The 13,460-nt window shown below is 38.4% G+C and overlaps 1 protein-coding gene across 2 annotated transcripts in view; it reads left to right on the forward strand.

Moving 5' to 3' along the window:
- GRID2 (glutamate ionotropic receptor delta type subunit 2) overlaps positions 1 to 13,460 on the forward strand; it is a 1,339,544-nt gene that overhangs the window by 1,299,371 nt on the left and 26,713 nt on the right. For both annotated transcript variants that reach the window (XR_016308769.1, XM_089663824.1), the window contains exon 15: positions 12,464 to 12,704. Coding sequence is in view for 1 of the 2 variants with exons in the window: in XM_089663824.1 (XP_089519950.1) it covers positions 12,464 to 12,704 (241 nt within the window). In the remaining variant the exon portion in view is untranslated. The remainder of the gene's footprint in view (positions 1 to 12,463; positions 12,705 to 13,460) is intronic.

Consider the following 13,460-nt stretch of genomic DNA (forward strand, 5'->3'; position numbering starts at 1 on the left):
TCCTCTTAAGATGTTAGCCAAGCAATGATAGTGTCTGAACACAGCACAGTCCTTCCTGCACCCCAGCTGTAATCCACTGTCTATAAATACCGTACGCTGAAAATAAGTATTAGATGCTTGCTAGATGCCAATTAGATCATGAAAACTTGCTTGCTTTCTTAAAAGATAAATTCACCTTTTTTGCATGTAAAAAAATGTGCATTCACTATTTTTTTTATGAGCCTGGAAAGCATTGCACTATTGATCTGCAGTTCACTGGTGCAATGCAGGGCTTCAGCAAACTGTGAGTGTAAGCTGTCTGCTCATAGCTTATATGGGTAGGCAGTTACATAATGACAGAAGGAATCAATTAACTAACTAGAGTGTTCAACAGTGCCCTGGTAGTTTATTGAGAACTACAAGCCGACACCTGCAAAGGATGTCGGTACTTGTAGTTTATTCATTCATAGAGTGAATGAGGCAGCCATGTGGATGGAGCCCCACAATGCAATGCTCTTTTTAAATAGTGACAGTGGGTGCAGGGAGAAGATACCCGGCTGGCTATCACGGGGGGGGGGGGGTATCAGGCAGCGGCTGCAGGAGTGGGAACATGTTACATGTTCCATCCCAAAAATAAATGTACATGAACATGTTCCCAAAAGTGAATTTATCCTTCAAGACATATGAAGAACAATAAGCAGTAATTCCAATAATGGTAATCTCTACCCCATCTGCTGCATTTCAAAAATATCCTATTGACATTATTGGGATCTATTTTTGTGTGGTGGCCTATTGTTGCTGGGGAGGTCTATTGTTCCTGGTGGGGAATCTATTGATGGGGGTCAAAAGGGATTTACTGTTGAGGGAGGGGTCTATTATCTATTGTTGCTGGCTGTTGGAGAGTATATTGATACTGGCTGCTGGGAGATCTGTGGTAGCTGCTGAGGGTCTGAGGGTGATATTTTGTTTTGGGGGGCCCATTGTTGCTGCAGGAATCTATTGTTACTGGGGGGGTCTATTGCTGCTGGCTGTGGGGATCTATTCTTCTGTGTTTCTTGTTATCATTAACAAATATCATACAAGTTATTTAGCACCACAAAATGATACGTGGCTCTGTATTCTCTAAAAAGTGCGGTACTCAGAGGTGGGTAGGGAGCAGAGACAAGAAGTGACTCAGAAGGAGGGAGTTACTGCACCTTTTTTTGCGAAACAAAAGCCCTGCATGATTTTGCACAGAATGTTCACCCTGTAGCAGTAAATCTGCTATAGGGGGAGGTCAAGCGGTTAACAATCTCTTTGCCTTGTATTGATAATTAGTTTAATACTGTTGAGTTTAAGGCTATGTATGTTTTTCACTCAACTGGTTTATCAGACCACTGTGTAGACAGACAGCAGCCCTATAGAGGTAACATTCTGGTTAATGGTGATCTTGTTATTGTTCCAAAATGACAGACAATGATGATCTTGGAACTGACATAATCATTATCATTATCGAACTTGTCTACCTTAATCTTCTAAACCATGGGTCTGGGCAGAAGGTAATGAAACATCATTCAACTCAGTACTTCTACCTTATAACCTGCAGAAATAATGATTAAAGTGTCTACACTTATAAATATACTGACAATAAAGTACTAAGAACTAAAAGAACTAAAACATATCTAAGGATACTTTTCTAGAGATTGATACTGGTGAGTTAGAATAGAGAAAAAGGCCCTTGTTAAACTGTCTATACACTTGAGATGACCAACATTTGTTTCAACCGTTTCCAGTGATCTCCTGTCTGTGTGTCCACAGAAAGTTTGTTGGCCAAGAGCTATTGAAGTAACAGCTGGTAGCTTCTGTCATTACCTCCCATACAGGGGCGGACTGACCATTTGGAAACTCGGGCACTGCCTGAGGGCCCTGGGTCAGTAGGGGGCCCCATGAGATGCCCCTGGTACCTTTTTCATAGGATTTTTTGAGTTTGGGCAAGGACACAGGGGCCACATGATCCCCTATTGCCCGGGGGGCCCCATGGGTTGTCAGTCCGCCACTGCTCCCATATCTTCTTTTCATGGGTATAAACAGGAACATTTGACTAAGATGATCTATTCATTTAAATTGAGCAAACCATTAAAAGGAAATTGAGATAAAATGCTTCCTAAATTCAGGTAAACAACTAAAAATCTGAAGACTTCAAGGCTCCAATTGATATTTTTATAGTTTGCCAAGCAAACTGCTTTTAATGAAAGATCTGGTATACAAATGATAAGTGATTACAGCTTATATGGTTGGAAACTGACATTGTAAACATACTGTAGATACATACAAAAGTAAATGAAAGAATAGCACAGAGTACAGTATTCTGTCTATAATAAAACTCATGTCGTGTCCAGTTGATAGAAACCTTCTTTTAATTCCATAGTATTTACATTGCACAAAAATATGTGTAATTTTAGAAAAAAAAGTTGACCCCAGTCAAGCAAGAAATATTATCAAATATTTATATTGGCTGCCCTAGAAATCAACAGAACAAATGGTGAGCATGAGTTTGCCTAAAAGATAAACAGCTAAAACCCGTCTCCACTAGGAAATCTACATTAAAATGGCTGTAAAGGCTAAAGGTTTTTTTACCTTAATGCATTCTCTGTGTTAAGGTAAAAAACCTCCCTGCCCCCCCTCCCCCAAATACTTACCTAAGCCTGATCTCAATCCAATGCTTTGCCTGGGAGAAGCTGTGATGCTCTCTCTCTTTCTCCCTCCTCACTGGGAGAGCAGTGGGAGCCAACGGTTTGTGCTGCTGTCAATCAAACCAGTGATGAGGGAGTGCGGGACGGGACAAAGCCACACTGCATGGGGGGACTTGGAAGGCAGGAGCAGCCAGGAGCACTGACAGGTGACCCCATAAGGGGAGGACTGGGGCTGCTCTGTGCATAAACATTACACAGAGCAGGTGTGTATAAAATGTTTGCTAAAAAAAAAGAATCCTTTACAATCACTAAAGCATATCTAAACCCAGCTCAGCAGTCCTTAAATGTTGTGGCTGCATTTCTTTTCTTTTTAAGCTTTAAGCTTTTTTTTCCTTTTTTTTACCTGGTGATCTGGCAAGTAAGAAATATCCTGTCTTAAAGTGGCTCCACTCTATGGAGGATCAGCAGAGCCAGCCTTGGACAGAAGCATTGTCAACCTGTGGAGAGGGAAGTTTGAGCTGCACTAGCAAATTTGGATGGAATAGACTAAGAAATTAAAGCCAGACTCCTGCTAACACTTTTTAAGCAGGTATAGCAAGAGTTTTTTTCCTTTTCGAATAAATGTTCCAACTAAAAAAATGAATAGCTGCAAGCACCGTCTGTATTAAAGGCTAGGTTTACCTTTTCCAGGGAATAGCTTATGCAGTCAAGGGCCCATCGAAAATATTATAAAACTGTGAATCTCTATAAAATGTTCATTAATTTTACTGTCATACCTGTAGGCCATTTAGGTCCCTATGGAAGCCTGGCCAAAAAACTCCCAGTTAGCAACCTCCAGGTCCTGCCTTGTTGCTAGGACATGAAAACTGCTGGACACTCACTTACCAAAATGAAAAAGAATGGTATTCATGGCCTAGTAACAAGGGAGGATGTGGGAACTGTTACCTGGTAATTTTTGTCCAGGCTTTCAGGGGGGCCCAAATGGCTTACAGGTATGACAATAGAATGAATGAACATTTTACAAAGCTTCACAGTTTTAATACCTACTGGAGCCCCTTGACTGCCTAAGCTATTCTCTGAAAAAAGGTGAACTTACACTTTAAATAGTTCATCTTGAAATTCTAATTGACAATTTTACTTGACAGTTTGGTCTGTTATTAAATTTACTGGCTGGTTCAACAGGTAAAAAAAACATGAAAAAGAACCTCAAGAAAGAAATCTAATGTATCCTCCACATTTAGGGACTGGTATGCTACAATATATTAAATTTTTCCTTTTGGGTTCAGATTTGCTTTACATATGTAGGTACATTAGACGTATTAATATCCTCTTATACTACATCCACAGTTACCTCATATTCCTATTTACTTAGCTCCCTATGGTAACAGGACTGAAGTAAATTCTCTTATGTCAGTGGTAATTAGCTGCAGAATTTGTTAGTATTATATACGGTAAGTGAATAAAGTAAATAGTAGGAAACCATTTCACTGCCTGCCTGCTCACTTGTTACACTTGAGATGCTAGGTCATCAAGTTATTTTATCACTTACAGGGATTTAACTTAGTAACCCCTGTATTGGTACATGTTACCAGGAGGCATGATCTGTCAGCGGCTATGTGTCTAACATGAGACACTATAGCCAGCAGGTCTCAGCAGCTGAGGCTATCGGAGCTCAATCAAAGGCAGTTTATTTTTGGGAAGAAATATACAGCAGATAGCCTTTGGGGAACACAGAGAAACTCTTCTTTGCACTTAAAGTGGAACTTAAACTATAAAAGCTATTCACAATCAAAGCATATCTAAACCCAAAAACCAAACTGTAATATATTTCAGCTCAACAATCCTTAGATGTGGTGCCTGCATTCATTTTTTGGAGGTTTTTCCTTTGATTTCACATGGTGAAACATACAGTCACAGCCTGTAACACATTTTTTGTGTTAGGGTAGCCAAGATCACCCCTCCAGTATGCCTATGCAGAAGCAGCAAAGTGGTTGATTTACTAAAATGTAAAAGTTTAAAAGTTGTAAAAGTTCAAAATCTGGAGCAGCTCTGCATATAAACCAATCAACTTCTAGATTTTTTGTCAAAGCTTAATTGAACAAGCTGAAGTTAGAAGTTAATTGGTTACCATTCACAGCTGCAGCAGATTTTGCTCTCTGCAGTTTTAGTAAATCAACACCATAGCCAACCTTGGACAGCAGCCTGTGCAGAGGGTAGTGTTTGATGGACTAGTAGATTTAGATCGTCATTACATAATTGATTAACAAACCGAAGCCAAACTCCAGCTAACACTATAAGCAGTTAAAAAAACCCTAAACAACAAATAAAAGTAGACCATTGTAAGTACCTATAAGTGTGAAAAGGTTTGTCTCAACCATCTATCAGCCAATTTAAAGGAAGTTAAAAATTACCAGACTTACCAGCAGGATCAACAGGTAATAAAAATGTTACAGGTGAGACTCAAAGACTGCAATCTTAAAGTGTTACTAAAGTCGTTTTTTTTTCCGTTAAATTAAAATAACAAACATGTTATACTCACCTGCTCTGTGCAGTTGTTTTGCACAGAGCAGCCCCAATCCTCCTCTACTTCGGTCCCACAGCACAAATCTTGTCTCCGCCTCTTCTTTGAGTGTCCCCATAGCAAACCATTTGCTATAGGTCACAAGGTGTCTGCTTGCTCCATATACACACACAGCGGGACTTATCCCCACCCCCCACTTCTTGCGCATTGCATTTGATTGATTGCAGCAGGCACCAATGGCTTCTGCTGCTGTTTGAGACCCTGTGTGAAGAGAAAGAGAGGAGAGAAGAGATGCAGCTGTGTACAGCTTTGCATTTAACCCCCCCCTTCCCCTTCACACAGGGAAGGAGGAGGACAGAGGACTAGAATCTGTTTTTTACCTTAACACCTGGTTCACATCTATGCAATTGTGTGGGCCACGATTTGCACGGACACAAGAGCCCATTCATTTGAATGGACTCCTGTGCCCCAGGACACACAGGGAAGAAGTCCCTGCACTACATGGGAAATTGCAGCCCGCTGAGGTTCCCAGTGCGATTGCAATTTACAGTGCAGGCGGCTTCCCATTAGAATTAATGGCACCCGCCTGAGGGTCCTGCATTCCTCTGTGTGGGTGGTGCAGCTGCAGGTATTTGTGTGTGTCCCGCAGCAGCACCACCCATACAGATGTGAACCAGGGGTAATGCAGAAAATGCATTCAAGTAAAAAAACGTTTTTAGCTTTAATATCACTTTAATGATATTGACAGTCTGTATCATATATGTACTTTTTTATTTTGCCCATAGTTTCAATGTAATGTTTTCATTAGGAGCCACATTAACGCACATATTGATAAAGTAGTCTGTGTTTTTAACTGACCCCCACAATTATCAGTTTCATTCAATGTGCTGCTGATATATTGCTGGAGCATAGGCAGTGCAGTCACATCTCTTTAAGTTCTTTTTCTACCTCCACAGTCAGACATGTCTTTATCAGCCTGTACAGCTCTTTGTGATCACCAGGAGATGTGGATATACAATTTCAGGATGCTAAGTCTGATGCACGCTGATAAAGAAGGTGGAGAGAGAGAGAAACATTATGGAGTTAAAGATGAAGTTTAGTTAAAAAATATTTTTTCTCAACAGCTTTATTTTACATTACTTAGTTGTAAGTATGAAGTATGCGCCGTGATGTTCAGGCTGCTGGATTCTGTAGAAATATTCACTACAGAGCTGCCCTGTCCTCTTCCTTCTACTGCGTTTCTGGCACTGTGGGGATTAACAGTTTTGGGTCTCTGGGCTCAGCTGCACTAAAGATAATCCAATGGGGAAACAGCCACTCCTGTTCTCTCCTCCACTGAGAAAAGTGACTGCCTGTAACATGATCTATGAATGAAGGAGAGTGTAATGAGTCACAGGAATCTCTCCCCCATTCTCAAATCGTATTACAATCGGTGTAATCAGTGACATAACTTTTCGCAATGAAGGAGAGGGCGGAAGGGGATGTGTCCTTGTCATATCATCTCAAGTGCAGCTGAGTCTGGAGACCCTAAGTGGTTACCCTCCCACAGCAATTGAATGTCATCAGCAGGAAGAGGACAGGGTACCCCTGCAGTAAAAAATGTCATAAAAGCCTGCAGCCTGCACATCATACGACATACTTTATCACAGGTAAGTAATGTAAATAAAGTTGTAGAAAAAAATTATAAAACTTCAGCTTTAAAGTGCCAATTTGCATTAGCTGACAGACATGAGCCTGCTTTCCCTCTTCCTTGTCATCATCATCATGGTTTTGCCCCTCCTTACACCTTCCTCTGCATCTTATCTGGTCCCTGATTTTCCCTCTTCCCTCAGCAGACCGATTTTTCACAATTGTTTCCCTCTGGTCAGTTAAAAAAAAGGATAGCTGAGTGCCAAGAACATTTAAATGTGCAATAAAATTAAACTATAGGAGCAGTGCATCAACTGCACTAGAACTTCCCCTTGTCTTGTGCTGTCACTGTATGTAGACTCCACCAAATGTGTTTTGTCTACATACAGTGAAGACTTACACGTGGAGGAGATGGAGACATACAGCAGATTCATATATATTGTATATCTATATTCAGGTTGTGGAAGAATTTTGTGTCATGTGGAGAAGAAGCTCATAGTTAGGTCTTGTTTACATAAGCATTGCCCTCTCTTGAGTGGCTTTGTGGCTCATCTTTGTGGTGGCTGAACTGTATTTTTACTACCCCCCCATCTAAACTCCCCCCTAAGCTACAAAGGCAGTCAACACTTCACAGCCCATTTTAACTACTAAACCTTAGAATCATGGGGTTGGGGAGCTGTAAAAATATGGTTCAAACACCTGTTTTTACCAGACACCAATCGCAAGTGTAAAACAAGAGCCTTAGGGACTGATTTTGGACACTTGCTGATTTTCATGCTGGGGGGGCTAATGAGTTTGAAATTTGCATTGCACTGATTTGCACTATTATTGTACTAAGCAATAGATGCTCTTATATATAGATAGATAGATAGATAGATAGATAGATAGATAGATAGATAGATAGATAGATAGATATATTAGATATAGATAGATAGATAGATAGATAGATAGATAGATAGATAGATAGATATATTAGATATAGATAGATAGATATATTAGATATAGATAGATAGATATATTAGATATAGATAGATAGATATATTAGATATAGATAGATAGATAGATAGATAGATAGATAGATAGATAGATAGATAGATATAGATAGATAGATTATATAGATATATACATACAGTATATATACACAGTATGTGCTTGCACAGATTTTTGTATGTTTGCTTTTTTGCATAGATTTATATGACATATGGACACTTGGATGGTTTCATTTAGGCATTTAGGGTTAATTTATTTTATGTCTTTTTTATACTAAACAGTGCTTTTATGAGATAAATTCTGTATATAATGTGTTTATATACAAATTATACAGTTGCTAGTGATTTCGGTCTTTGATTTTAGTGCTGACTTTTATACTGTATATACAACTGTAACTGGCTTACTTAATAAGGCAGCTCAAAGGACAATGATGACATGCAAGTAATAATAACCTGAAGCAAGCAAATCAGAATTCTGATGTTCCCGCAGTGAAACCAGTGAATGACTTTTTGCCATGTATGATGCTGGTACATTTATTAGTTATCCCAAACACTTCTAATATAACAAAAATCACTGGAGCTCAGCTGAGAAAGAGGATCAGCTAGTCAGAGCTCTGACCCTTTCATTCAGCTAAGATTATGTGACCAATCATTCAGCGTTTCGAATGCATGAGCAGTACTTAGGGAATGTACAGCAGCATTTTCTCCTGGAAAGATAAATATGTCATCCCTTCTAATCCTCTGCCATTTACATAGCAGAAAGGTTGCTAACATAACACAGCTTTTATGTCAACATTTGAGTATAGGTTCACTGTTTTTTGCGCTGGGAATGACGCAGTTATCATCAACTAATGCAACAGCTATTATATCACCATGTGAAAAAAAAAATGTCAAGAAACAACAGGTTCCCTGCCTTCTCCAAGCATCGCATCTTTCCCCTACTGGAAAATAAACTTCTATAAAGAGGAAATCATTGTAAACGTCTGAGTGGTACACAATTACTGGGCTACTTACAACTTCTCCTAGAGTTAACCATGTAGCAAAGTGCTACAGATTGAGAAATGGGCACTGCGTCTTTGTTTTTAGATTGCACAAGTTATAAAAACCCAATGGGAATGCAAGCATTCACTTGTGAACAATTTTCCCATACAAGTCTAACTTACCACACTCTAGAATGCACTGAACAATGGATTTTCACAGCTTTATCAAGGGTCTTGCAACATAGATAATTGCTTGAATTAAAATAAAACATTAAATAGCATGGAGTAAAGTACATGTTTTCAGCCTGGTAGATCAATAATTGCCAGAGCCTTTTCATATCCTATGAGCTGTGGCATGATGCTTTCAGTGTGCTGAGGTTGCCATCTTGTGGACAAACAGCAAAACACAACCACATGTATATGTGTACAGCCATAGAACAAGTAAGGATTTTTTTGTTTGTTTTTTTGTTTTTGATTAGAACATGCTGAAATCATTTGTTAAATTTACATAATACTTTAAAGCTCAATTCTGGCCAAAGCTTTTCATTTAGTTTTGGATTGAGTATGACATTGTTAGAGGTATTTAACAGCGTCTGTGTCCCTGTGTCCTTTAGTTGTTTTTTTCTTAAGATACTGTAGGATGTAATAGGACATCATCCCAACAAGGATACAAACATAAATACATTGCAGACAAAAATACATTTTAGCACAGTGACATAGGGACAGTTCTTCAAACTTGACAATGTCTTGTGTTGATGTTGAAAATGTTGTTACTGTTTTCTGTCCTGTATCCCCCCTGGTATCACAGGGACAGGAAGTGAAAATTCTGCCCAATGAGGTCAAAGGCTAAAACAAAAAAACTGCTATGAATGTTAACTCTTCAACCTCTGTCCAAACCTAAAGAGAAATATTTTGCCTAGGTTGTTAAATCTTTTCTTGCAGTTTTATTTGTATTTATTTTTTGAAGTGATGTGTCCAACATTCTAGAAAATGTCCACCTCTGAAATAGATCACCCATACTTACAGCAAAGCAGAGTTTAAATAGTGCAAATCTCAGCTTGTAATCATTACTGGATGAGCATTTTGTTTCCCAATTCAAACCTGTTTTACTCTAATAGACTTCAAAGTAGAAATTATTACACACACATACCTGTTATCGGAATAGTGATACCGTAAAGGTTTTTTTTATTTAAATGAAAGTGTTGCTGTCAGCAAGTTGTATTTTCTTTATGCTATTTGGCCAGTTTAGAGGAGAATAATAGCAGGGAGATATACTTATAAGAGCCCACCCAAGTAAAAGGGATTTTTCAGTTTCATGGGATGAGAGATGCGATTGAGTTCTTATATTCTTCATGGATTATAGAAGCAAGATATACATACAAATTACTATAAATAAAATACAATCAAATAACATATGTGTTACACAATGATATAAATACTGTGTAAGATCCTACAGGATCTATAAGAAGTGTAGGAAAATGTGCCAATTATAATTTTCTAAAGTACAATAAATAATTAAAACATTATAATTGGCACGTTTTCCGACACTTCTTATAGATCCTGTAGGATCTTCCACAGTATTTATATCATTGTGTGACACATATGTTATTTGGTTGTATTTTATTTATAGAATTTGTATGTATATGTTAGCGCTACACCATTATTGTATATATTGCATTTATTTTTGTCCGCACATAGGTAGAGGATTAGGCGTGAGCAGCTATTCATCAATTAGGCTCCATAGCAGCGCAGGGGGATCTTTACATTATAGAAGCAGGATACTTATTTCCTGATTTGGTTCTTGTCTGCTTTGAAGTGTTTACCCCCATCTTGGGCTGTTCTTTCTTCTGTGTTGCAAACCAAAAAGAGACAGCTGACCTCTTGTAATAATGCTGTGTAGCCCTGGGGAACTAAGTAAAGATATTGCTGCTTAAATCCCCAAAGTATATACCATGCTGTCAGTAGATTTAACATTCCACCATGTGCCAATTTAGGGTGGACTGATCATTTGAAAGCGATAATGCACAAATGTTACCATTATTCTTGTTGTGCTGCGTCGTTTTATTTTATTTAAAGTCCAACTCTAGTCAAAACATTTTATTTAGTTTTCAATAGAACAGGAAAGAGTAGAACCTCTGTTGGCTTTTTATTGTCCTCTATGTCCCTATTGGGGAGGGCAGTGGGGCACTGGTTAAAAATACATACATGTCTAGTGAGCATTGGCACTAGTTAGCACTGGCATTGTAGTGCTATCTGTGCCTTCCTGTCCCAGTGACAACACACACACACACACACACACTGGATTGTCACAGAATCAGAAAATGAGGGGAAAATGTTTAATGTAATGACAACATTTAGGCTGGAGTTAGTCTTTAATGTATGCTTTATTTAGTGAATTAGTGATCTAAATAACAATAATGATGTTTTCCTCTCAGAAGAAGAGTTCTGAGAGTTGTGAATTAAGTTGCACTTGCCTATCCCCATTCCTTTACTAGTCACCATTAGCAGGCTGCGGGAATGGTAGGCTCAGGTAGTGTGTTCCACAACCTAAGGTTATGTGTACATGGTTGGGAGTATGATGAAGGCATTATTCATGTCTCTGAGTATTCCTTTAAATGTCAAAGCTGAAAAGGGTATTGAGCAGAAAAGCTCAATTCATGATAGAACTTAGCAATACATATATTTTTCAGTGCATATGTCACAAGAAGAACATTGCCTACAACTGGGAAAGTGTACCATTGCCAGGCCTTGGGCCTCCCTTTTTCACCCAATGTGTGAGCAGTTACAGACCCCAGAATAACAAAATTCAAAATTAGATATTGGTCACCTGTACTGCATACATGGATGGCACTGTACATTAGCTCTTCAGCTTTGGGAGCTGTTTCAGAAGACAAATTTTACCCTTTCTTAGTTCTGTCCCAACTTTATTCTCTATATCCTGCTGCAGAAAGCATGTAAGTTCACAAAAATGCTGTATTATATACCCTCTGTTGATCCTCCTTAGGAATTGAATGAAGTCTCACTTTATTTGATACTAGAAGCATAGAAAACCAACTTGTCCTATGACATCCAGGCAAAGGTTGACATGAGAATCTCTACATTTTGCAGCAACTCAACCCACATGTGCATTAAAAAAACTAACATTGTATTAAGAATCTACAAAGTAACAATATGAACAGTAGTCATGTATGTCCAATATATCCATTCTGCAGCATGATTGTTTTGCAGTGAGGTTGATTGTTTCCAAAAGGTAAGGCTACAATGTTGTCAGGTGGTGCCATCATGACAGCAGGATTGCCTTTTTGCTTGCTTTTTTGCTTTCTGCATATTTTTACATAAAAATTGTTTACATGCTGCAACACCTATTTCCTTTATATGCTGCCAACTTCTAAAACATTGTTATGTGTAGCTCTCAAAAGTCCTTCAAATGACTTAATGTATTTATCTCAAGGGCAGCCTGTGTTTGTTAACTGTATAGTGGCCAGTCATTGTCCAACATTACATAATTCATATTATGCTACTTAAAAACTGTCAGTTTCTAGGCTATAGTACAGCCATCACTCACATTATAAATCTAGTCTTAGTGGTAGTGCACACTTTCATGGTGACTGGAGCAATGTGTTAATTGTGCTTGTGAATTTGTTATCTATTTAGGTAGTTGATCATTATTTTTTTATATTTTCTTTCTGCCAGGATCCTGGAACTTCAACAGAATGGGGACATGGACATATTGAAGCATAAATGGTGGCCACATAATGGACACTGTGACCTTTATTCATCAGTAGAAACTAAACAAAAAGGAAGTGCCCTGGACATTAAAAGCTTTGCTGGGGTGTTTTGTATATTGGCAGCTGGTGTTGTCCTGTCGTGTTTCATAGCAATGGTGGAGACCTGGTGGAGCAAAAAAAAAGGATCCAGAGTACCTTCCAAAGAGGTAACTATTTACACTGATGTGATGTAGAATAATTTTGTTCACTGACCAAGAAGAATGCTAATAAGTTTTTTTTTCCCATAGAGTTATTGTTCTTGACATGGGTACCACACCTGTCATAAATGTTTACTGTATCCTCACTTAGCCTGTAATGTAAATTTTTAAAACAACAGCTTGAGAAGCAGCATAAACTAGTATCCAACTGCAAAGTAGGTCAGATGAATCAAATATTTAAAAATGTGATGAATTACCCAAAGCTTATTTCACATGCAGCCAGGAGAATCGAGTACATTTGGTTTCTACAATAATCCACAGTATTTGTTAGCAGTGCTGCCAAATTCCTATCTGGAGCCAAAAAGGAAGAAGTAAACAGATGCTTGAAATTATGACAGCAATATAGTAGCAGAGCATACTCTCAGCTTTATAATATGATCCATTTCTCCCTTCTTATATAACAAAATGATTCATGTGTAATCAGAAAAATTAAGATATATATTTGCCAATAAAAAAGTGCTAATATATCATGTAAACTGTCATCACAATGCTCAAAGACAGTATGATCACAATAACCCCCCCTGGATTTAAATTGTGCTAATTCCTTAAAGGGTGCTGTCAAGACAGAAAATCAGAGTTGTCTTTGATGACATGATCTTTCTTGCTTCAAAAGCACATCAACACGTCAACAAGCTGAAAACAAATCTCTTTGTGCACACAAAACACAAAGGGATTTATTTACTAAAGGCAAATAGGATACTCGCT

The sequence above is a fragment of the Staurois parvus genome, unplaced genomic scaffold (assembly GCF_062004578.1).
Source record: "Staurois parvus isolate SC_StPar_1 unplaced genomic scaffold, SC_StPar_1.0 ptg000044l, whole genome shotgun sequence".
Lineage (NCBI taxonomy): Eukaryota > Metazoa > Chordata > Amphibia > Anura > Ranidae > Staurois > Staurois parvus.